General features: G+C 47.9%; 2 protein-coding genes across 7 annotated transcripts in view; one reads left to right on the forward strand and one right to left on the reverse strand.

The window, feature by feature from the left end:
- Nucleotides 1-5,415: 5,415 nt before the first annotated feature.
- On the forward strand, nt 5,416-8,935 carry ISL2 (ISL LIM homeobox 2). Its single transcript, XM_040600511.1, has 6 exons — nt 5,416-5,597; nt 6,636-6,825; nt 7,023-7,282; nt 7,390-7,673; nt 7,774-7,944; nt 8,088-8,935. Exons 1-6 carry the CDS (start codon nt 5,540-5,542, stop codon nt 8,202-8,204), a joined length of 1,080 nt encoding a protein of 359 aa, XP_040456445.1. The 5' UTR covers nt 5,416-5,539; the 3' UTR covers nt 8,205-8,935.
- Nucleotides 8,936-10,381: 1,446 nt separating this feature from the next.
- SCAPER (S-phase cyclin A associated protein in the ER) overlaps nt 10,382-25,094 on the reverse strand; it is a 165,958-nt gene continuing 151,245 nt past the window's right edge. For 4 of the 6 annotated variants that reach the window (XM_040600061.1, XM_040600064.1, XM_040600066.1 and 1 more), the window contains 3 exons: nt 15,315-15,506; nt 12,497-12,548; nt 10,382-10,828 (listed from right to left, as the gene is read on the reverse strand). In XM_040600061.1, the coding sequence (XP_040455995.1) occupies nt 10,734-10,828; nt 12,497-12,548; nt 15,315-15,506 (339 nt within the window). In that variant the 3' untranslated portion in view covers nt 10,382-10,733. Of the gene's footprint in view, nt 10,829-12,459; nt 12,549-15,314; nt 15,507-25,094 lie in introns of all 6 variants that reach the window. The other 2 variants (XM_040600067.1, XM_040600063.1) reach the window with 2 other exon arrangements.

Genomic DNA, 25,094 nt, shown 5'->3' on the forward strand with positions numbered 1-25,094 from the left:
AGTAGAGGACCCTCTGCACAACGGGGAATGCATCTCCCTAGGGCCCTGCTCTCTGCTTCTCATCCTCACTGGCACAAAAATACATCTCAACACATCTGACCTTTGAGATCCTTTATAACAAAACACTACCACAGGTGTACTCAATACTTTGCCCCGATCACCTTACAGCCACTCACCTGTGAGTCTCAGATTGGCAGCTAGTCTCTCAGGAGGCCTCACAGTAGCCTTCTGGAAGGGAACAATGCCACGAGCTCCTATTTTCAATGCCAGGGGTAGAGGAAAGAATGCCCCAAAGCCACCCCATAGCTAAGACAACCCTTCTACTGACACTGAGCCTACAAAACCACCACAGGCAGGTGTTTTCCCTTTCTTATAAACTCCTCTCACTTGCTAATCATTTCCATGTGCCAATCAAGTAATGAGTGAGTCAGTGAGCAACATCACATTTGCTGTGTATTGCTAGAGAACAAGATCACCAGAGGAGTTAAAGAAGCCCCTTCTGCTGAGGTCACAGGCAAAAAGTGACTCTCACAACCTCCTGGAAGCAAAGGCTCAGGTTACTTTGGAAGGCACTTTGTCCTGCCCCGGAAGGAAGGAAGCGATGCAGTGGGGAGAGCTCTGCTCCTCTCCCAGCACAGACACCTGCAACAGGCATTTCGCGACCAGCCGCCCTCCTCCTGCACGCAGCTCGCCTTGTTGCTAATGGGAGATGCGTGTAAGATCCTCTGCCGGGTTATACCAGCATTATTTTTTAAACAGGTAGCTGCTTTTTCTGCCTGTTACGCTGCTGGAGAGAAATCCAGATGCCAGTATTCCTGCTCGTGCCAGCCCAAGCCGTTCCTGCAGAGGCAGGGATGGCCAGCACATGAAATCACCCCAGGGGAATGGCTCTTTCCATGCCTGCAAGCACTTCAGGAGAAGTTATTTTTTCCTTTCTTTCCTTCAGTTTCATCTCAGCGAATAAGATTTTAGTGTAAGTGCAGCAGCTGCAATAGGCCTCTGCTTTCAGTGTTTTGGGACCTGCTTGTTTCTTGCTATTTTTGTTGCAAAGCCTGTTGAGAGAGGACTACCTCCTTGGTGAAGTTACCTGCAGCTTATGCCACCTGCTGACAAAAGCTAATGCACCTCCTGCTTGCCCTGTCACAAAGTCTAAGATGCTACAACTTGCCCATTGCCTTTAATCCCACAGATAATGGCATAATGAGATCCAGTGGCTGGGGGTTGAACCTAAAATATACACTTAATTTGCCACTTCAGTGAAAGCAGTTAACGAGCAGGGATGGCTTTGCAGGGAGCGGGGCAGCCTCTTCCGCATGGGCAGGCTACATCAAGACCAGATACAGCTCTGGGAGACAAGACTGAGGTCAACTGTAAATTAACAGGCTCGCTGTGAGGGTCAAAAATAACAACACTGGGTCCAATTGCATGGTCTGGTGCGAAGGAGGCCACATGAGATGGGCCAATGAGTCCCCTCTGCACCCATGAACTTTCTGAATCCTTCTTATCCAGTGGGGGGGAAATGGCAAGGACTCCCTTTGCCATTTTACCATGGCTGATTCTTAATCAATAGCAGGGCTGGCAGTAGCTCTTGTGCAATACCACTTTCCCCAGAGCTGGGCCCTCTTCCCCTGCAATGCTCCCAACCCCTGCTGGTCTCAGAAGAATTGAGCCCAAAGCTCCACATAGCAATTCAAATGCATCACCAGACATTAGGCCACCGGGTTAACCACTGTTTAATTTCGTCACATTTGTTTGTGAGTTATGTACGTGCCTTTCTTTTGTCAACATCTCTTTTTAGAAAGGATATTGATTTTGTTTTCAAAGGCTCTCGAAAATAAAATGAATGACTACATTCTAAGGAAGAGTCATTTTCTCAACAGCTGTAAATAATTTATTGTTCGCAACCCACCCAGATCAAAAGATACTTCATCAACTGATGTGGCAAAATCTGTTGCAAGCTGCATTTCTATTATCTCAGATCCAATTAACCATTTGGAGCAGACTAAAACATAACTAGATCAATCCAGAATCAGATTAATATCCAATCCATAATCACATTAATCACAATCTGTCCATAATTAGCCATCAGATAATCCCATTGGACAGGAGGTGACATGCAGTATCCCATTATCTCATTAATTATCTATTTTCAGTATCAGACATTGTGCCCAAACACCAGGAAATGTTTTTTAAAGGAAAAATGGACAGGGAATTCTCCTTTTGCTACATCCTCCCCACTGAAGCCCCCAATGGTACCATGTTGGAGTTTTACAACATTTCTTTGTTTTTACATGTTCTGTTAGAACCAAGAGCTGTTTTTCTGAGAGATGTCATCTTTTTAAATAAAATATGATTATCTTAGGAAGATGGATAAATAAAACATTTGTTTCATGTGAACAAGTTTATGAAAGAAAAGAAAACCCTTCATCAAAGGTTTTAATGGTAACATGATAACAATAGCTTTGCAAAGCTAAATCTTATTGCAGATGGTTCCTGTCCTTTTTTGTAATGTAAGTGAAATTGTGTTCCATCTGTTTTAATTTTATAATGGACTTAATCCATGGCTGGCTCTGAAAGAATCAGCACTTACTGCCTTTGCAATCTGCTGCAAACAAAAAAATTGTTACCGTTTCCCCTTTCTAGAGAGAACTTGTATTTCTATTTGGGAGCAGAAAGCAAAGAGTTGCTCTGCAGAAAGCGTGAAGTGCTGTCAGCTGGCCTCGCCCCACAGCCAGGCAGCCCCTGCCAGCTATCGCACCAAACCCAGCCGGAATTGCCCCAAAAGTCATCGGAAACTCTGGATACTGGGTGGAGGAAAGCAAGAAGTAATCAGTGCAGCAGGAGAGACTGCATTTGGGTTTGACTAGCAAATGCTTCCAGCAAGCAGTTCCAAGCGACCTGAAAGTGGTTTTCCAGAAGTCCCTCCTGACCTGAATTATTCTATGATTTTATGATGCGCTTCCTTACCCCCCCTCAAGTGAACCAACAATTAACATGTTTGTAAAACATGGTGGTATCAGGCTGGTTTTATGCCTTTTGGCATTACCTGTAGCTGTTTTGTACATCACCTAGAGGAGGTTCAGGGCTTTCACCATTTCCCTGGGTTTTGGGTTTGGCTGGTGTTTGGGTTTTTTTTTGGCGGGGGGGGGGGGGGGGGGGGGGGGCGGGGGGGGGAAGGGGTTGGGGGTGTTCTGCTAAACTGCCTGTGCTGCACTGCCCATGCTGTTCCTACCTGCCCAGTCATGAACTGAGTCTAGTCCCAGCATACCTGCCTGATGTCAGTGCACTGCTCTGTACTGTCACAGCTGTGTCTGCAGCACAGCTTTGTGCCAGTTTGGAAAAGTTTGGCTGGCTCGGCTATAACCTAACCTTCTTATTCCTAAGCTGGTGGGAGGTTTGGGAGAATAGAGAGGACCCTGCCCTCAAGTGAGAAAAGGGTGATGCAACATGGAGCATCCCTGCCAAGCTGCTGTATTCTTAGACGTGTTGCATTCTCCTATCACTGACATTTTATTTTTGTGTTTTATTGTTAACACATGCAGATACTGACTCACTCAGGACTCCATGGATTCTAGCTCAGACCGAAGTCACCCTTCTGCACCCCTTTCCTGCCAGGCTCCCAGGCATGGGCAGGGCACCCTGTGCCACCCCACAGCCGCAGCAGCACTGTGGCAGTTCCCATCACCCGTCCTATGAGGTCACCCCAGCTTGAAGAGCCAGCTAAACTTTTCCAATGCCCTTTGTGTCACTCACCATCAGCTCAGCTCTGCTGCTGGCAAGTGAGCCACACTAACAGCAGACCACAAACCCCGACAGGCGCCACAGCCACCCTGCCACTGCCACACAGGCAGGGGACACATGGCCTCACCCTGCCCTGAGGAGTCATTGCCACACCACACCTCGGCACATGCAGGGGTGCCGAAATCCCTGGCAACACATGCCCCTGGCGGGTACCCCAAATACCATCCTACTTCTCCCCTCAGCTCTTGTGCAAACTTGAACATTTGGGGTCCTCAAAGGTGTAGCAGGGGCTGTGGTTGGGCTGTGGAGAGTGGGTCAAATAGCCAAATATCCAAATTGTCCTCTTCTCCTCCTCAGCTTCTGGGGTTTCGTATCTACTAGGTGCCTGACATACAAAAAACCAAGTGCTTCAGCTGGCTTCCCTCCTCTGAGCAAAATGAGCACAGCTCGCCCGTCCTTAGCCAAAACTTACAGTCACTATATCCTTTCCCAGGCTGTACAGGTTGGTCTATACCTGTCAAATTCTGTGTGTAAAATTAAAAAGTTGATTGCATGGAGGGGAGGGACAGGACTGAAGCCCCAAGACAGCAGCAATCTCAATTCCAGTATGTATGGGCTGTCACGGACCTTTGGAGAGACTCGTGCCACTGAGCTGTGAAGTCTTTGGGAATTTAAAACTGAGGCAAAGGCCACTGAAAGGCTTTCCCTATTTTTCAGCTAATGCACAGGAAGCCCATGGAGACTTAGGGGGGAGGAGGGGGGGGAGCGGAAGGGAGGAAAAATTAATGGAAGGGATAAAAAAGCAACAGGAGAAGCTGAGCTGCAGGAGCAGCACAGGATCAGGTGCACGAAAATGAGGTAAAATGCTATTTTTTCGCTCCGATTTCAACTCATCGCGCGGCTGCTCGTCACGCGTCTTCTTCCCTGCAGGGCCGCCCCGACGATGCCGGCGGTCCCGTTCGCGTCCGTCGGGGCGGCCCTCCCGCGCCCGCCCGCCAGCAGGGAACCGCTCTGCGGACGCGCAGGTCCGCGCCGGCGCCCTTGGCGGAGCCCCTTTCCCGTCTGCCGCGAGGATGCGCCCCCGCGCAGAGCCAGGGACCGTCCCGCCGCCCCGTCCGCAGGCACCTGCCCTCGGCACGCCGAGGCGCCGGGAGAAGGGACAACGAAATGAAAGGGGAAAGGGAGGGGAAGGAGCGGGAAAGGGAAATAAAAGGAGAACATAAGGGCGAGGTTAAGAGTCCAGGAAAATAGCAGGGGACACAGAGCGGGCACAGCCACAGTGCATCTCCGCCCCCTCAGGCTGCCGGCGCCACCGTCCCCTCCGCGCACAGGGCTGGGGCGCACGGCGCCGGGTCCCGTGCCAGGCGGCCGGAGGGTCCCGCGGGCGGCGGCGGCAGCCAGGTGGGTCCCGCGGCCGCCCCGGGCACAGGGGCGCGCCTCCGCCGAGCAGCTGCCCGCCCCGTCCGAGCCGCCGTCGGGCCGCGCCGGGCCGGGCTCCCGCGGGGCTGCGCGGGGACTCCGCGCCCCGCCGCGCGCCACCGCGCGCCCATTGTTCGCCACGGCCAATCCGCGGGCGCCCTCCCCGCGGCCGCCAATCGCCTCTGGGGGCCGCGCGGTGAGGTCAGCGCCGCCCCACCGCCCCCCGCGGCCGCTGCGCGCTGACATCACGGCGCGGCCCGGCGGGGCGGGCCCGGGGGGGCGGGCGCGGCCCCCCGCCCCGCGCGGCGCGGGTAGTGGTGGAGCGGCAGCGCCGCATCCCGCATCGCGCGTCGCGGCCGGTGCGCAGGGGGCCGCCCGCATGGTGGACATCCTCCTCCCGCGGCCGCTCCCGGGCGCCATGGGGGAGCCCTCCAAGAGTAAGTGCGCGCAGCGCGGCGCGGCGCCGGGGCGGGCAGGCGCGGCGGGGCGGGCGCGGGACGCTGCGGGGCCGAGCTCCGCGCCGCCGCTGCCGTCGGGCGGGCTGGCGGCCGCCGCGCCGGCCCGGCCCCGCGGGCGCGGTGACAGCGCCGGGAAGGGCTGCGGCGGGCGCGGGCGGCTGCGGGCTCGGCCCGGGGCATCTCCGGTGCCGCTGTTTCCGTTCGTGCCCGGCGCTGCCCGACCGCGCTGGCTCCGCTTCTTACCGAACGCCTGCCCCTTCGGCTATCCGCGCTGCTGATCTCCTTTATTTCCGCTGTTTCCATTTCTTTCTCTCCTTCCCGCTGCTTGCTCTTTCTCGCATTCCCTCTTTCTCTGCCCGCGTTACCGTTTTTCTCTCTGTCTTCATTTCTTTCTGCCTGTTCTTCTTTCTTGCCGTGTTTCTTTCCGTGTTTCGGTTTGCCTTTCTTTTTTTAAATTTCTCTTTCCGTTTTAATTAAATTCTTTCTCTTTCTGTTCTTCTGTTTTTGTTTGGTTTTATTTCTCTGTCTCTTCGATTTTTTGTCTCTTGCCGTTTTCATTTGTCCATGATCCCATTTAAAGTGTCTCTGGGTTTTCGGTGGTTTTGTTCCTTTCCATGATTCTGTTTCTTTCTTTCTTCCTTTCTTTCTTTCTTTCCGTTTTTCCTCGGCTTTTCTTTTACTGTTTCTATGTTTCTGCCTTGGTTTCCTTTTTCCGAAATTCTACTTTTATGTCTCCGGGTTTCTGCGTTAATTTCCCTCAATCAAAATTCTGGGGTTTATTTCTGGCTGTATTTATTTCTCTCCGTTTGTGTTTCTGTCCTTTATTTCTCTCCGTGTTTCTGTCTTTATTGATCTTTCTTCCTATTTTGCAAAAAGTAAAAAAAAAAAAAAAAGAAGGAAAAAAGGAAAAAAAAAGGGAAAAAATGTTATTTTTTTAAAAAAAGTCTTTCCCTAATTCCTGGTGCTTCTGCTCTTGCACACCGCTGCCCCTGACCGTGCCTCACTCGCTCCCGGCAGGGCGGCCGGGGCTGGCCCTGTGCGCGGGCTGCGGGGGCCGCATCCAGGACCCCTTCCTGCTGCGGGTGTCGCCGGACCTGGAGTGGCACGTCGCCTGCCTCAAGTGTGCCGAGTGCGGGCAGCCTCTGGACGAGACCTGCACATGCTTCCTGCGCGACGGCAAAGCCTACTGCAAGCGGGATTACAGCAGGTGACCCCGAATGCGTCGACGCTCGTTAAAACAAACCACCAAACCAAAAGCCCGAAAAAGCACTAAAGCCCCCTAAGACCCCCGAATTTCCCCCAAACGAAAACCCAACTCTCGGCCGCTGCCCGCCCCCACGGCGCCGCCCGGAGCCTCCCCGACGGCGCGGCCGCGGGCCCTGACTGCGCGTCGCCTCCCCGCAGGCTCTTCGGTATCAAGTGCGCGCAGTGCCGGGCGGCCTTCAGCAGCAGCGACCTGGTGATGCGCGCCCGCGACCACGTTTACCACCTGGACTGCTTCCGCTGCGCCGCCTGCGGCCGCCAGCTCCTGCCCGGCGACCAGTTCTGCCTGCGGGAGCGCGACCTGCTTTGCCGCGCCGACCACGGGCCGGCCCCCGACGGCGCCGCCGCCCGCGGGCCGCGCAGCCCCGCGCTGCAGCCGCCCGCCGCCGCGCACCTCGCAGGTACCGGCTCCCCCCTCCTGGGGCGGGCGGCGGGAGGGGCGGGGGGCCGGGGGGGGGCTGCGGCGGGCGGCCACCCTGACGGTGCGCGCCCTCCCCGCCTGCCGCAGAGCCGGTGCCCGGGAGGCCGCCCGCCCCGCGGCCGCCGGCGCACAAGGTGGCAGAGAAGACCACCCGCGTGCGGACGGTGCTGAACGAGAAGCAGCTGCACACGCTGCGGACCTGCTATGCTGCCAACCCGCGCCCCGACGCCCTGATGAAGGAGCAGCTGGTGGAGATGACGGGGCTCAGCCCCCGCGTCATCCGCGTCTGGTTCCAGAACAAGCGCTGCAAGGACAAGAAGAAGTCCATCCTCATGAAGCAGCTCCAGCAGCAGCAGCACAGCGACAAGACGGTGAGCGCCCGCCCGCCCCACCGGGGAGGGAGGTGGGGGGGGGGAGCCCCGGGCCGGCGGGCTCGGGCGGCGGCCGTACTGAAGCCCAGTGTGCCCGCAGAGCCTGCAGGGCCTCACCGGGACGCCGCTGGTGGCCGGAAGCCCCATCCGCCACGAGAGCGCCGTGCAGGGCAGCGCCGTGGAGGTCCAGACCTACCAGCCGCCCTGGAAGGCGCTCAGCGAGTTCGCCCTGCAGAGCGACCTGGAGCAGCCCGCCGCCTTCCAGCAGTTGGTGAGCCGCGCCGCGCCGCGCTGAGCCGCCCCGTCGGGCCGCGGGGAGTGGGCAGGCCCCGCGGCCCGCCGGGCTCGGGCGCTGCCGGAGGGGGCCGGGGCGGGGGGAACCGCACCGGGTCCTCACCGCCGCTGCTCCTCCAGGTCTCCTTCTCCGAGTCCGGCTCCTTGGGCACCTCCTCCGGCAGCGACGTGACCTCGCTGTCCTCCCAACTCCCCGACACCCCCAACAGCATGGTGCCCAGCCCGGCCGAGACGTGAGGCGGCCCGGCCGCCCGCCGCCGCGGGACTTCCGCATGCCTGCGCTCCCTGCATGAGACACCCGGCCCCGGGCTGCTCCCAGAGCGCCGGACAAACGCCTTTGTTTTTTAATTATTCTTATTTAAAAACAAACAAAAAATATGTTACTGACGGCCAAAAAAGCACCGGGATCCTCGCTGCCTTCACCAGACCGGAGAGAGAGCCCCCGCCCTGGTTATTCGTTGTTTTGGGTTTTTTCCCCCTGCGGATTTCGATGTTTCTTTTCCCCAAAGAAACGCGGGTTTCCCCGCTGGAGCCCGGCACGGTCACAGGCTGCCTTGCCCGCCGCTTGCGCTAGGGACGGCTTTTCTTCCCTTTTTTGGAAGGGAAAAGAAAAGGGGGGGGGAATAAAAGAGAGAATACAAAAGGGGGAGAGATACTCCCCCGGCGTGCGCGCCTTTCCGCGGCCGCGGAGCCGGCCTGGCCCTCCCTCCGCGGAGCCGCGTCGTCCAGTCTCATCTCACGCCGATGCCTCTCCCGGGCCGCGGCGCCCGGCCCCGCACCATCGCTGGAAAAACGGGACACGGAAACGAGACTTTTTAACGGGAAAACCAGTACTAATAATGTTAAATTATCAATGGACGGAGGACGGATTGTTTGAGCCTTTAACGAACAAAAGTAAGTTATTGTTATTTATTGTCAGAGTCAGCGGTTGGATAGTGGGATTAAATATTTTGGACTTAATAAAAAAAAGAGAAAAAAAAGAAAAGGAAAGGATTGCAACGAAAAAAAGAAAGGTGGGGGGCGGGAGGGCGGCGGCGGGGCTCGCCGGGCGCGGAGAGGGCGCAGCCCCGGCTTTGCTGGCACGGCCTCCCCACACCGCGCTAATCGGCTTTCCCGAGCGGGGCCGCTTATTTATAGCCGGGGAGGCGGAGCGCAGGTTTCCCTTTCGGAGCAGCCCCCGGGCTCGGCCGGGCCGCGCCCGCACCTGCCGCGGTGCGGGGCCGCCTCGCCTCCTCCCCGGGGGCGGCGGGGGCTCGGCCGCGGGTACTGCCCCGGGGAGGCGGCGGCGCGGCTGGCCGTCCCGTCCCCTCGCGCGTATCCGTGCCCCCGTCTAGACGCGGGCGGCGGCTCCTTATCTGCCTTCGGCATCACCTGCGAGTGCGGCGGCGGCCGCCGCGGCTCCCGCTGCGTCCCCGTTACCCGGGCGGGAGCGCGCTCAGGGCCGACTCCCGCGGGATCGCCGGCCCGGGCAGCCTCACACCACACGTCGAGCCGCCCCTGCGGCCCCGTCCCCGGGCAACCGGGTCCGCACCCTCGGGGAGCGCGAGCGTAGCCGGGCCTACCCGAGGCACCTCGCCGAGCGGCGAGGGAGCGGGTAGCCGCGGCGCCGAGGTGGGAACGGCTCCGCCGCCTCCGTGGACTGAGCAGGCCCCGGCCGGGCCCCCGCGGGCGAGCTGGCCCGCGGGCCGATCCGCAGCTGCCGTCGGGGGGCGCGGAGCAGCCCGGGCTGCCGGGGGCGCGCCCGCCGGGGAGGCGGAGAGGCCGCCTCGTCCAGGCGCTCTTCAGCCGCCGCGGCGGCGGGCGGTGCCCCTCGGCCCGGGGACAGGTGGGCAAGGGGGTCGTCTCCCGCCCTCGCCCCCCGGCCGCGGGGCCGCCCCAGTTACCTGGCTCCGGCCGGGTCGGGTTTTGGCTCCGGGGCCTGGACTGCAGCGAGCTGTTGCCGTCACCGGGGAGCGGGGCCGCGCGGACCGTCACGCCGCCTCGGCAAAGGCGACCGGGGAACCCGAGTCCCCGCGGAGGCCCCGCTCTCCCCTCAGGCAGCGCGGCGGCCCGCCGGCCGGCTCGGGATCGCCGCCGCAGCCGCCTCAGGTGCGGGCCGCGCCCGGCCGCGGGGGCCGGCGAAGGGGCCGCACAGCCGGGACCGGAGCCGCCCGCCCTCCGGCAGCGCCGTTCCCGTCGCGCCCGCGCGCCCAGCCCGCGCCCGCCGCCCGGACGCCGCGCGCCGCTGCCGCCCGCCCCACGCGCCGCCGACGCGCGCGGTTTGCGCAGCCCCCGCAGCTCCCGCAGCCCCCGCAGCTCCCGCAGCCCGGCCCGCCGGGCGCTGGAGAAGACGCCGCGGCCCCTCTTTGTTCTCCCCCCCTGCCCGAGCCCCGCGTCGCTGGCGGCAGCGCCAGCACCAGCGCCGGCCCCGCGGGTCAGGCTGCAGCCGGGATAAGTTACTTTATTACAAGATATACAGAACATGTTTGCTCCATTCGCCATCTTATTTCCGCAGTTCCGCAGGGCAAGTACCGCCACATCGCAGGGCAGAGAACACCCACATCATGACACAGGGTATGTGAATGAAATACACTCAAATTATCAAAATTACAAAACAGAACTTGAAAGTTATCTACAGTACATACGATATAAATAGTGCAAATTATGTATCTACAGCGTAAGTATTCAGGGTATCGGAAAACTTTCCGGAAGAGCCTTTGGAAGAAGGCGGTCAGCAGGAACTGCTCAGCGTGACGATGTTAGGGACTGTAAAACCAAACACAATGCTTATTTCTTCAAGAAGAACTGTCGAGCTTCTTCCCAGGACTGGCGGGGGAATCTGTTGGACAGCTCAAGATAATCTTGAGAATTGAAAAATTTTTCTGTTGAAGACAGAACATAAAATTACCAAGTTATTCCCTCTTAAGATGGCAATAAAACAAGAATAATGAACACGAAGCCAATTTGACATATTTTGAGTCATTCGCTCCCCTCCCCCTACCAAAAACTTCTGAAATCACGGGGTGACATTTCTGTGGAGCTCTGGACACTGAGGCTTGGCTGTAAAAATGGGGGCAGAGGGCTCTGATGAGCAAAGGCTTAGATTTTTAGGCTTCTGGATCAGGCGCTCTGCTTTATGCATCAGAACATTATGCACCTTTACACATTTTATATTCTTGGAGCTCCCGGGGACCAATGCAGCCTCATCTGGGTTCAGGCAGCCTCCACGGCATGCCCTCCACTTAGCAGCAACTTTTTCCACAAAGGGTTGCAGAGAAGTTTTGCTCCCCAGTTCCCCCAAAGCTCACAGCACGATTACAAATGCAGCTTTTACTCCTCTGTGTACTGTGCTGGCGTGAGCGGGGCTCCACATGTGTGCACAGCCTTGCAGGGCCCAACCCTTGGAGGAGCACGCTGCAGCGCAGCACCCAACAGTGGAGCCTGCGCTTCCAGGTTTTATTCCCAGCAGTGTTACTGTTCCCATTTGTTTTCTGGGGACACCATCCTTCACATTCAAGTGATATAATGGATAAAATAATCCTGCTTATACTATTATTAAATCAGCTTTTTTGCAACTGGGGAGTGTTTAGCAATCACGCTCACATGTCACCACATAGTCATCTTTGTTTAAAAGTTCACCCAGTTTGAACAGTGAAAATAAAAAGCAGTTTTCTGCTCAGATTTTAGAATTTTCTCGAGCAGATTCTCATGCAAACACAATCCTGGAAAGTCTGTTCTGCAGAACTGCACAAGGCTGCTTCAGACTAAGAGGTATAATGTTGACAGTAAAGATCTCCATAAAATTATGTTAATTTTATAATTTAGTTTTAAACACAAAGTTCTGTTTTACACCTAGAGCTGCTCGTCTTCTGCCAATTGTTAGCAAAATGGTGGTGTATTTCTGCTTGCTGTTAGGAAGAAATGACTGGCCGAGCAACGTCCTTTATGCAAAATACTCCTTTATGCAAAATACGGGTGACTTAAGACCAGATACCCATCAACACACTTGAATTTCAGACATGTTTAACAATAGCCATCTTAGCTGAGAATCTTTCAAATGTGTAGTCTAAAGAGGTTAACTGTATTTTACACAATATTTACAGCAACGGGGAGGGGAGAATATTGCAACTTTTCTGCAAACAGACAAACTTTACAGGGTAATTACAGGACAGTATTTTACTAATTTTTGGCTCCCTGGGTATACTAGCATGTGTGCCTGCTTCTGCAACCTAAAACTTCTGCAGGTAACCCTTGTGACAGCTAATTATATATTTGCATACACAGTATCACATTTTAAGACATGGTATCACATAGCATTTAATAAAGATTAACAGTCTGAATTCCTGATATGATGAGCAGCAGACTGGAAGACATGTATGTTTAAGTCAGAATGTGAGCTACGGAGCCTCTCCCCAAACCATGAAATCATATTGCAATTTACTGTAATTCTTTCATGATGTGGACTCAAAATATTTAAATCACAGTAAAATATAACATCTACACATTTTGTTACCGAATTGCTACTCTGTTACGTTTCATTGGAGACGTACCCCTCTGCCGAGATAACTGATTATCCATTTGGCCTGAACTCTGTGCAAAATCCTGCATGGAGGGGGGGGGGGGGACACACGGGACACGACAACAACAACAGCATCAGCTTTTCTGCTCTTAAAATTGAGGAATTAAACCAACATTTTTAAGTCTTCACAGTCACTCAAAAATACTAATACATTATGAAACTTGTAAATTAACAAACTGGCTTGTTTGCAATGTATTAACAGAAGACTGCCAGCATTTAAATTCTATAAGACATCGTGGATTTTTATACCTTTATTTGTACTTTTTTTGAAAAGCAAAACAAAACCAACCCCCCCAAAACAAAAAAAAACACCCAACACCAACCAAAACCCCAATCAACCCAAACCAAAAACCTGTTAATACACAACAGAAAAAACAAGATTTTAATAGCTTCTTAGGAAATAGTTATTATGACTTTTAATTTAAGAGAACATTTACTATAGCTGTGTTTCTTTAAAACAAATCGTGGTTTAGATTTCTGCTCCTGACTCCAAATACCCTCTTACAAAATTCCTGCATTATCCTGATTTCACCAGCTGTGATTCCCAGTGACCCAGGAGCCTGCGGTCCTGATCTCCTGAGAGTAAGTGAAGTTCTTCCACAGAGGTGATGAACTCTGGCCGCCAGCACTGCGGCCAGCTGCCTAACCAGCTGAGGTGCAGTTAATCCAAGTGCCCAAGGTGATGTGCGATCCCTGCCGCTGCCGGACAGGATGCTGCATCCTCCGGAGTCAGCACGGACACCGACTTCACTCAGAACCACGTAGGATTATGCAAGCCAGCTGCCCCACTACAGAGAGGGCTTTTAGGACGCTATCTTTTGTTCGAGTAGTCACTGAGCAGAGATGGTACTATTTGACATAAGAGATATGATTTAGCAAATCATGAATACTCCTAAATGTTTTCTAATTATTTCAGCACATCTAGAAACAGAAGTAACAAAAATAAAAAGGATGATGCAAACTTCAGATGATGGAAATAAATCTGTTGGGAGGTATAACGTGGGTTGTTGTAAAATCCAGCAATCATTTTCCTTTGATTTACGCTGCACACATTTAACAAACTGTATTTAAGTGTTATATTCGCACACACCACCAAACTTCTACATAAACGGCACTTCTTTTTGTATTCCCTGGCACAGGAAGAATCTCATTTTCTAGTCACGGGGAAACATTTTACAGTCTTTCCCAAACCTTCTGCTAAAGCAAATGAGAGCTTTGCTTGACAGACAGCAGCAAGTCAAAATAAAAGTACAGAAGCAAATCTCTTCTGTGTGTGTGGGTATCTGAGCATTTCTGAGCTCCTCTCAGAATTGTTCTCTGTGTGCATGCGTGTGTGTGTGTGCGTGTGTGCAACATTTGGGATTAGATTTTAAGATGGGTAAAATACTAAAGTACCAGTGAAGTCAAGACTTGACTCTTCTCAGCACACAAATATCTTCTATATTTTAATGTAACTTTTTCTAAAAGCCTGCAAGAACATGTAGACTGGGCATCTGAGATATACCTCTAATTGGAAATCAACTTAATAATGTTGACCCTTGTAAATATACTTAGGTTTTGCTGTAGCTACTGGGGATTTAAATGCCATTCTCTCTCTTTTAGCACAGAAATCAAGGTAAATTAACCTTAATTATTCATATAGGGAACACTCTCCTCTGCACTCACGTTTTTTGGCTGAAAAAGACAAACTAAACTTGCTGCATTTACTCGTAATGCTTAAATTACTTTTTGTCACTGATTTCTACATTGAAACCTGTCATTTCACCATAAGGAAATCAAAGATCAACTATAGCTTTGTATTTAACCAGAAACTCATTACTATATGGAAAATTCTTTTAATACCAAGTTCCAAACTTTTTTTTTTTTTAATCTGCTATGCGAATATTTTAGTATTAAAAGGACAAAAAGCAGTTGCACTCAGAAGTTTGATATTGTGCGAGGACTTCTAGTAAATATTTAGTTCTTGTGCCTTCTCTTCCAAAACCGTGTAGCCTACCCCTGGACTAGCTGTAAAGCTGTAGGGAAAAAAAAAAAGTTTGACACATTTCTGCATCAACAACAGTACCTTTCAGGTGACTGATACAGTCACTAGAGTCCTAAAACCATATTATTTTTTAACAGTAGAGTACTTAGGAAAACTTAATTTATTCATTGGAAAAAATTTTCAATAAAATGTACAGAAAACATAAGGCATATGTAAAGCACAGCATATAAATTCAGACAAAGGGGAAAAAAATGCTGTAAATCCTTATTCAAAACAGTATTTTTAATGACCTCGGTGGCTTACTGTCAAAAATAAAGACTGCAAGATTAGACTGGTAACATATGTTCTGTGTATTTTCTGCATAAAATATATACACTTCTGTTCAGTTCTCACTGTAAATCTATAGTACACAGTATACAACTGTACATTTGTATGTAAATACATTAATATACTGATTTCATATATGCTATATTTACAGTACATTTAAAAAAATAAATATATTAAGAATTACCTTGTAACAACAGGATCTACATCAAATCTTCCTAGCACGTCCAACAACTTTAATGAAAAAAGGATTCTGCATGCGATAGCGAGAATCTGAACTGCTCTGTAACCTTTCCGTGTTATAAGATGCCTCAAGTACAGGCATAATCTGTGGTTTGAAAAGAGCTACAGAGAACCTTAAAGTACTTCAAAGCTGTTTACTTGTTTTACTTAAGTCAAATGAGTTCCATATACACAGCAAAGGCGAGAAAAACTGTCACAGTTACCCTGCACACCACTGTTGTATTACTGCAATAGCTACCTGAATGAACGTGGCGAGTAAAACACAACTCATCTCCTGCTCCAGGATGATCTTGTTCTGAGGGTTATTGTAACAAGCAGCTATTAGTGAAGGGAAGAGCACTTTGATTAAACGAGGATCACTGAAATACTGGAAAGGCAACTGGCATAATTTTTGCAGCACTGTGGGGTGACGGCCAGATTGTACAATGATCTGAAAATACAAACATACGAAAATGAAAACACATGATCTATCTGTTCTTCTCTTCCTGGTAACCACCAAGGATGTTGAAGTCATGCTAAAAAAATGAGCACAGCAAAGAAGTAAATACTAAAAGTAAAGCTTATAACATTTAGTCCAAACAACTTCTGTTTTAGTGTGCGAGTATTATTTTTATTGCAGGGGAACACAAAGAATGTAAAGTCGTGAAACTTCTTTTTCCTGTATCACCCAAAAAGACAGTAAGTAAATGAGAAGGGGATTAATCTGCAGATTACAATAAAATAAATTAATTTAATACCTTCATTCAAAAGACAAATAATTATAGTGAAAGGAATACTGTAAGTTAGAGCTATGAAACAAAACCCTCCAACCCCTGCCATTTAAACACAGTAAGTGGTGGTGGTGGTGGTGGGGGGATCAAGAAAGAGATCACCAGGACTGTAAAAACCCTTGCAAAGCTCGATCATCCTTTACTGGAGCGCTCTCTGGCAATTAGAGAGGACTCTGTTTCATGGTAGATGTCTGCCACGCATTCTCAGGCAGCAAAAAGAAAAGGTGATTGTAAGCTGCACAGCAAGGAGTTTCAGTAAGTAGAGACTCAGAAAGATCCTCCCATCTGTATTTCTTATCTCAGTTTCTATCAGTGCCATTGACTCTAAAAGGAGAATTGTTTAGATAAATGGGACTGTTGTCATGAAGCAGGCTAAGTTTACAACTGTGTACATCTGAAGAAATAAGGCAATGCTATTACTGGTCTCCGGGAAAGGAACCTTTCCAATTTACTTGATATTCTTATAAAGTCTTTGTGATAAACTAAAAAATGCCAAAATCGGATCTGTTCCAAGTAACCTTGATTGAACAATTATAATATGAAAGAGCTGTTTGACCCAAAGTTGGCTTTTCGGCATAGGAGGAAGCTCCTATAAGGTTTGAACACTGTAAAACTTAGGGTCACGACTGTAAATTGTGCTTGGAAAAACACAATTTTACAGGTACACACCCAGACAAGACTGCATTCAAATTAAAACCAGAAGGACAGAAAGAAGCAGTTGAGACCACAGGAACATAAATTACAGGGATTTACAAGTTTTCAAAGCACTTTTAACAATACCTTCAGAGCATACTCTCAGTTGATAATGCAGTTGAGATTAAAAACAAGATCAACAAAGTAGTAGTTTGCATTTTTTTCAGTTTACCAGCCAAAAAGACATTGAAAACCTTTCAAAATGCTGGTAGAAATGTCTTAATGACCTTTAAGACAGGAGGAATTTTTAAAAGACAGCCAACTATGAGACAATTAAGCATACATTTGGGCACTGTTTCGAGGAAAATATCACTGAAACATGTGGATGATTCTAAATTTAACTACTGGCTACCACCCTGTAAGCAAGAGGGTGCCTTTCCAGTTTGTGATAACTGTTTGTACTTTAAATTCACCTGAGAGGTTATTATATAAGTCCATGTTTTTCTATAGTGAATTCTACAGTCAGGAAAGTACTTAAAATCAATTGTGACTGTAGTAAAATAACTACAATTTGTATTTATGATCCAGGACAGAACAACAGAACTCTTGCTTTCTTTTTAATGGCCACTGTACACTTGATGAATAGGCAGAGGAAAAGAAGTTTTTGGGATTTTTCATTTTTCATTTCACACTTCCATTACCTGTTCTAAAAATGCCATGGATAATCAGTGAACTCTTGCCAAACGAACAGTACAGATACCCAAACGGCTTCCATGGAGTTATTATTTCATTATATTTTTATTTGCAACATTTTTACTGCTATGGTTTTATCAACATTAAAGATAGGAAGGCATATAGAAGGGCTGCGGATTGTTTTAACCTGGTATTTATCACATGTGGAATCAATTTAATGATTTCAGCTCATTGTACTAATGCAACTACTAAACCTGATACACTATATTATGTACTCTGGGAAAAAAAAAAAAAAATCGTGAGTCACCCCTTACTGGAAAAAAACCCAAACAAATAAACCTCTAGCAGAGGATGTATTCCTTGTTTCGCTGCCAGCTGGTGGAGAAAGTGAAGTCCAGCACTTGACTTAGCAGATGATCAACAAAGAAAAACTAAAACTTTCCTATGATTTCTTTATGGTGGAAGACTTATCTTGACTTTTTTTTTTTAAAAAAAAAAACAAAACAAAAAACAGTCACTTGGCTTAATGATCCCAGGGACTTTTGCAGGCCTGGAATACTCATCTTACAAAATGCTCTAATACAAGGTACAAACTCCTTACTGAAATCCAGCGCAGAAAGCTTGCTTTTTCCTCCTGCCACATACTGGAATCCAGGTATATTTACCTAGATTTAGCTTTTCTTGTTGCTCTCTCTCTAGCCTGAAAGTCAGATATGCCTGTCAAACATAACAAGATCCTAATTAAATCACTGTATTTCTGTACAGCCAAGCATTTAAGCACCTGCTTAACTTCAGATATGTGCCTAGGTTCCATTAATATTTGCTTGCGGTTTTCTTTTTCTGAATTCAGACCTATCAAATTAGTACAAACTACATTTTTTTTTTTAATCCAGAGCAGTCAACTCCCATTAATGTTTTCTGTATTTCATTTAAAAATTTTGCTCATTCTTAAAACTTATAGATATTCATACAGCTTTACTGGATCTGCCTGTGCTTAGCTTAAATAAATTGCAAACAAGATGCACCTGCTTAGCTTAGCTTATTTTTGGCCCAACACAGTAAACATTAGAATAACCCCCTGAAGACCCAAACTATGCACAGGGAAGAGACACAGCAAATAACATTTCTGAAATGCTGTTTCATGGTGAATTAATGAAGTTTCTCTTCATGCTCCCAGCCAAACTCAAGACCTTGATACGTTTCTGAGGTGGAGTCCCTGTTACAGAGCGTGGGGATGGGACTGAGTAGCATGCCAGAAAACACTGGCCAACAGCACCGTCTGCTCTCAGTGTCAAAGCCTGCTGAAAATGAGAGGCTAGAGCATCTTAAAATGCTTTACTGTGCTGGACTGAAGCAACCTCTACACCGTGTAAGCTGACGTGGCAAGGCTGCACAATATACGCCACCATAATACCCGATTTTGCTTATTTTTAACCTCTGCTAAAGTCACCTTTAAGAAAACATTTTTCCCTGCTAGGTCTCTGTGAATTTCCAGCTTTCCTATAGCACGCATGCTGCGCCTAGTGCAGCCACACTAGCTGACTGTCCGGAACAATGACTGATGTGATGACCTGTGGGAACTTTTTTACTCAGCAACACCTTTCAAGGTTGCCCATCAGTTATCTTCTGTCACTCCCACCAGTTTATAGCCTTCTGCAGGTTCCACTAATGTGCTTAATCTCCAACAGCCAGAGGGTCAGGCAGTCTCTTCTGCCCTAGCAGGCAATCCGTGCTCCCGTGTGACTCTTTGGGAAGTGCACTCTGCACTCACAAGTGCAATAACCATCCCGATCCCACTGTCTTGGTATTTCTGAAGATGATCACTTAGTAAAGCATGACTCACGATTGCTAAAGTCTCTAGACAGAATTCATTTTTTCCTCAAATTTCCTCGGGCCAACGCTCACTGTATAGCATATTGCTTGGCCGTTTGCTGCAATTCTTTGAGCTGTGGAAGTCTGAAGCAGTATAAAAGTCAGTCTTTCAAAACTGACTACAATGACAAAAGCCAGCAATATGCCACACAGCACTTGGGCAATAAAAAAGGACAATCAATCAAAAACCTAAAAGCTCCTTGCGGTATGGAACATTAATAAGGTTGTGAGGGGAACTCATAATTTTGCTGGGAGATAAGGCTTCCCCTCTCTCTCAGGTACGGTGTCTGGCTACAGACACGAGGTGACTGTGACTGCTGGAAGGATAATCCCATCGTTGATCCTGCAGTTCTTCCCTCACAGTCCCAACAGGCCAGCTCCAGCAGCCTTCCTCTCCTGCCACTGCTTCCTGGCACCTTGCGAAGGAGATGCCCCCAGGACCGAAGGCCTTTACTGAGGAACTAATAAACCATATGGACCCAAATAACTTGGGTATGATCTTCTGGGTATCAAAGGGAATGCTGCAGCTCACTTATTTTTCTGTGAAGGTCCAAGGGCCCAAAAATAACCTTCTAATGATCCTGCAAGAACAAGAATCATAAAAGCATGACTCCCCACCTTGCTCGCAAGGACAGGGCGATAACCCCAGGCATACAGCAGCAACCTCTGCATGAGAACCAGCAAGGGCAAGATGTTCTGGTGAACACTTCCCAATTCCACTTACTGGCTGTATATACACGTATTTTTCTTTCATTTAATCCTCCTCTATACTCCTTTTATTATGAATGAAAACTACAATTACTTTTAAATGTGTATGTATGATTTTTTGTCAAAGCAGAGTAAACAACTCTTCCCGACTAAAAGAATTCAGATCTTTTGAATGATACAGCAATGACACAGAAAGTAACAGCAGTTGCATGTCAAATCAAAAGTAAAATCTTACCAAGTCAATGGTTAGTTTTACAAGAAAATTAAAATAAGAATCTCTGGTCTTTGAAACTAAATCTTTATCATCAGGTAACTGAGTTTATAAGCATCTTGTAAGTAATGAACAGGATTTTCTTTAGGAAAACAAAATGTCAGCCAGAAAGCTGAAGAATGACTGTATGTAAAATATTGAAAAAATATTAGCCAAAGTGAACTGCTAATTCATATATTCATGTAATTCATATATTCATATGTCCTAATTTGACATGTAATGTAGATGGATGCTATTAAGTTTTCAAGAACCAGTAGTTCAATCAAACTGCCTTGTGAAGATTTACATTTTTTAAACTACGGAGCAGCATTTTTTTTGTGACAATCTAGATTTCTGTTTCCAAGCTGTGATTGAATTTAAAACTTTGCCTGTAACCTTCCAGAGATTTAAAGATTATGATCACAGATTTTCTTCCACTGGTTCCATGTGTGTATGTTAAAAATTGTCAGCTATTTTACGACAAGTAACAAAAAAACCCCAAATGGTTCCGTCTCAGACCAAGAACTTTTTCATTCCCTGTGTACTACACAAAGTTAGTCCAGGATTACTGCAGAGTGGAAGTGCTGATTTTTAGAGCAATATTTAGTCTCGTTCTACTGATGGATTTAGGTTTTGCTTCACTTGGACACTTGCAGCTCTGGAAAGGCATCATTCACATCAGTTATTTCTGCCCATATATACCATAAAAACACTGGAATTATCTTTCAAAGAGGCTAATTAATTTTCTGGTCAGGAAGAACAGAAAGCCAGCAGCAAGTTTTTTGTCTGTGCAAAGGCAAAAGAAAGAACGGAGAAGTATTCAACTGATTCAGAAAGCCAGGTTCTCAGTGAACTAAACTAAGCGAGACCAAAGAATAATATTATGAATCAATTATAATACCATTTACTGAAGATTACCTGAAGATTTAGAAAGGTACAAGACATCCATCACGTGTCTAAAATTATAATAATATTTACCATTCTATTCAATAATTTCCTCAAAGGTTACTTCCCAGCACCGCCACAAAATAGTAATTTTAAAAAACCAACTCATCAGAGTATTCCAGGTTGAAAATGAGTGGGTTTAAGCCTAGCAAGAAGCTGTTCTCCTCCATATAGTTACACTGGTCAGGTTATCAAGGCCAAGCTTCAGCCCACAGCAGGGTAAGATCTTAACTCATCAAAGCAGCTTCCATAGGAAGTTAAAGGAAGCTGCTGCAGAGGATGGTGCATCTGCTACAAGACATTCACCCCATCCATTTTGGCACGGCAGTCAATGCTGCCAATGACAATCCATTGTTCCAGGGTCCTTTAAGTCCAGGGCTGGGGGGACATGGCCGGTGCTGGCCCCTGGAAGACCTACAGCATATACACAAGAGCCCCCAGCCCCAGGCTCTCTCAGGAATGTGGACGCGTACTTGCACTGCTTTTGTTTCATTTTCGGAAGACTTGCTGAAGACTTTTTGCAAACATAACTGGAAGACATGATTTAAATGTTTCCATATAGTAACACCGTACTTTTCCCAGCAGATGCTGTAACCTATCTGAGTTCTTGTTTTCATTCTGTTGTGTGGTCCCATGATTTCCCATTACCATTAAGGCAATGATTTTGCAAAAGCTTCCTTCTTGTTAAGCTGACACTTCGCTGAGGTCACCAGTAACACTTTTGTACACAAAGGTGTCCAGGTGCGCCTTCCACATGACAAATATCAGAAAAGCTCACTGCAGCCTGAAAACTGTCCCGCATCCCCCCCAGCAGCTATGTGGTTACTCTGCCTGCCGGCTCACACTGCCTTCCAGAAATCAACTACACAAAAACATCGGAAGATTTAAAAACATGAATGTCTTTAGATGTTAACTTGGTCATATTGTTTGTTTATTGTTTCTATTCCTTTTGCTATATCTTAACATTACGTCATGGTTTATGCTGTCACAATATGCAATGTAAAAATGCAGAACCTTTCGGAGCAAATGCATCGCTGGCATCAACGGCACTGCTAGGGAAGGCACAGCCACCATAAATGAGACCAGCAGAGGTAGGGGGACGTCCAACTAAGAAGGCAGAAACCATGTCCAGCAACTCTCTGCTACCATCTGACCACCTGGAACCGCACATGCTCTGCCAGGCCTCCCCAGCAGCAGAGGGATGCTTGCTTGGCAACACTGCAGCAGGCAGATAATGTCACTTTGAGGTGCTTTCTGTAGCCTATCAGTTTTGTTCATCCACAGAAGAAAAGAAAAATCACTTCTTGCTGCTTTAAGATAGCAGAGAAAGGAGAAAGATTGCCAAGGAGAGAACTGAAATCTGTAGCCACGAAAAAGCCAAACGTCAAGATCTGAACAAAACCTCAGAAGTTGTTTCAGTGCTCCACTCTTGCCTGACTAACCCTGATAAACAATGTCGCATTCTTAGCACTCCACAGTCAGGCTGGTGGTTTTCAGTAGTTCTGACCAAGCAGGAGAAGTTGTAGCTCTTTTATCAATCAGAAGTGAGACAAAATGACATTAAGGTAAAATGGATACAGGAAAATGCACTTAAATACTAACTTTGCAAAGTTTAAAACTTCCTGAAGTGAAACCTTCCTCACCTCATAGAAAAAACTGCAAATGAAATGTATTCCATAGGTACTTAGAAACAAATATCAGTGATTCTCACTGTGAGCTGAATTAACTTCCTAGAAAAACAACCTTCTCAATAGAATTTCCTCTTATTTTTACAAAATGAAGCATTAAAATGTACTCTCCTACTTGACTGTGCTCTTCTGCTATAATGTATTTCATGTTCAGATGCAATTTTCTTAGAGTAAGTCAGACTAAAAAGCTAATGGTTCTCTAAGGGGCAGTCCTTGCCTCTTGTAGTATCTTGTATGACCTAGGGGTCCAAACTTGAACGTGGCCATTATAAACATTTGGATCTTAAAACTGTACTGTCGGTATGGGAACTATTAATGTTTCTTTTCTATTTATCATTTATATAAATGCCAATTCTAATCTGTACAAACAAATAATAACTTCATTGAACAGGAACTCTTCATCTAATCTCTGGAACTACAGTATTCCATCAAACAGCTGAATCCTTTTGTTTGATGTCAGGTTATTTATAACTTTGAAAAAGAAATAAGTCTTTATATTAGTAGTCCAGAGTTTCTCTTCAAAGTTAGATCTGCATTATTTCTTTGCTTCTATATAAACAGATCTCATACCGCTAGTATTTAATCAGCAGAATATGTCACCACTTACGCTCTTCTGTTTTAAGGTCAAGCTCTTTTCTTTCCATTTTGCAAACTCCACTATTGGCAAGGCTCTGTGCAAGGAATGTTCTAAATTCCTACTTAGATTTATCAGGAATCAGAGCACCGTTTCCATGCAAAAACAGTGCTCCAGAACGCGACATTCAAATTTCAAAATAAGAATTTTGCCTATTTGAAAAATTCCAGTGTTTATTTTTTTAACATCACATGGAAGCTTTTAGAGAGAAGATAACAGAGTTCAGAAAAAGTTAGTCTTCCTATAAACCACATTATGAGCATTGTCCTTTTAGAGCTAGTCTATGGTTTAAGCACGCAGATTCAGTTGTGTTCTGTGTATACATAACAAAGAAAAAATTATCTGTGCACTTTCTGTGTAATCATCATAAGCCATTTAAGCACTGAGGATAGGACAGTGACAAATACAAACACAGTGATGCAGTGAAGATGTAAAAAATGTGTCGAAAGTCGAAAGGAAATCCAGATAAAGAAGTTCTTTGTACAAAGCTCTTGGAAAAAATGTCACCCAAGTTACAAGATAACAAGACAACTAACAAGTCACCTTAGTTACAAGACATCAAATGAAGTACATATATATAAAGTCAGCAATAAATAAGTAATATTAAACAGATACTGTAAAAGATAAGCTGCATTAGACTGTGATGAAAGGAGAATGGAAACAATTCTAATATGGATTGAGGCTACTTGTGAATTTAACGCATGCCCAGGCTACAGGATAAAACAGTAATCTAATGCCCAAACTCGAAAAGGTATTAAGGAAAAGCCTAACTTTAAAAATGATAGCATTTCAACATTTAACATATTAACATAAAAAATAAATGTTTAAACATGAGGTTGCTCTCATGCTTAATCATACACTTATGTACCTTGTTAAATTGCTGGGTATCATCGCTTTCTAGAAAATGGTAAGCTTCACAGCTTCCAAAATAACGTTAACAGGACATTTACATGTTTAAGTGTTGGCCTAATAATTTTTCATCAGAGAATATTATTATACATCAATCATATGAAGGAATCATGTATTCTGCAAACTCAAATAAAACCCCCATCATGCCACATCTCAGATCCTGAAGGCGTTATTCTCAACACTGACACGATTAGGATCAGCCCCTGCAGCCCTGCTCTGCGTTTGAAGATTCACCTTCACACTGAGATAACATCTTCAGCTTTGGTAACACTCTACCTGCGAATTTAAGCTGCTGCTCTGGGCACAGCTCTCTGCGTATTTACACAGATGAAACACCTGATGTGCATGAAGAATTCTTGATTTAAAGGCTAGAAAAGAAACAGGGTCTTAGTCGACAGAATCAGCCAACTACTGGCAGAGGCTTCTGCCATCCTCCACGGCAACACAGCGAGTATGGGTCAAAATCCTGCAAGGTGTGAAAAATTACGATACTACAGTCTAAACCACGTAAAATCTTTTTGTGCCTGAGGATTTTCTCTCTTGGAAAGCAAGCTCTTCCTGCCACTCTCCCCAGCCCTACCCTAGGCCAGCTGCACAGCCTTTGCATCTGCTCACTAGAACCTTTTCCCTTCTGGCCCCCAGGTGAATTGCCGGGTGTGAGTGTCTGACCGCGGCAGAGGGCTGCGGACGCCGAGCCGCGGGACGCGCTGCAGGGCCGGCCGAGGCCGAGCTCCAGGCAGAGCAGGGAGCCGGGCCGCCCCGAGGGGAGCCGCGCTGCCCTGTGCGGGGGGCGGCCGAGGTGCCCGCAGCGCTCCCGTGCCGGGCTTCCCTGCGCCCTGCCCCCGCACGGGCCCCGCACCGCCCCGGCCTCCCGCAGCCCAGCGGCCCCGCGGGCCGGGAGACGCCAGCGGCCCCC

The sequence above is a fragment of the Falco naumanni genome, chromosome 7 (assembly GCF_017639655.2).
Source record: "Falco naumanni isolate bFalNau1 chromosome 7, bFalNau1.pat, whole genome shotgun sequence".
In the NCBI taxonomy this organism is placed as follows: Eukaryota; Metazoa; Chordata; class Aves; order Falconiformes; family Falconidae; genus Falco; species Falco naumanni.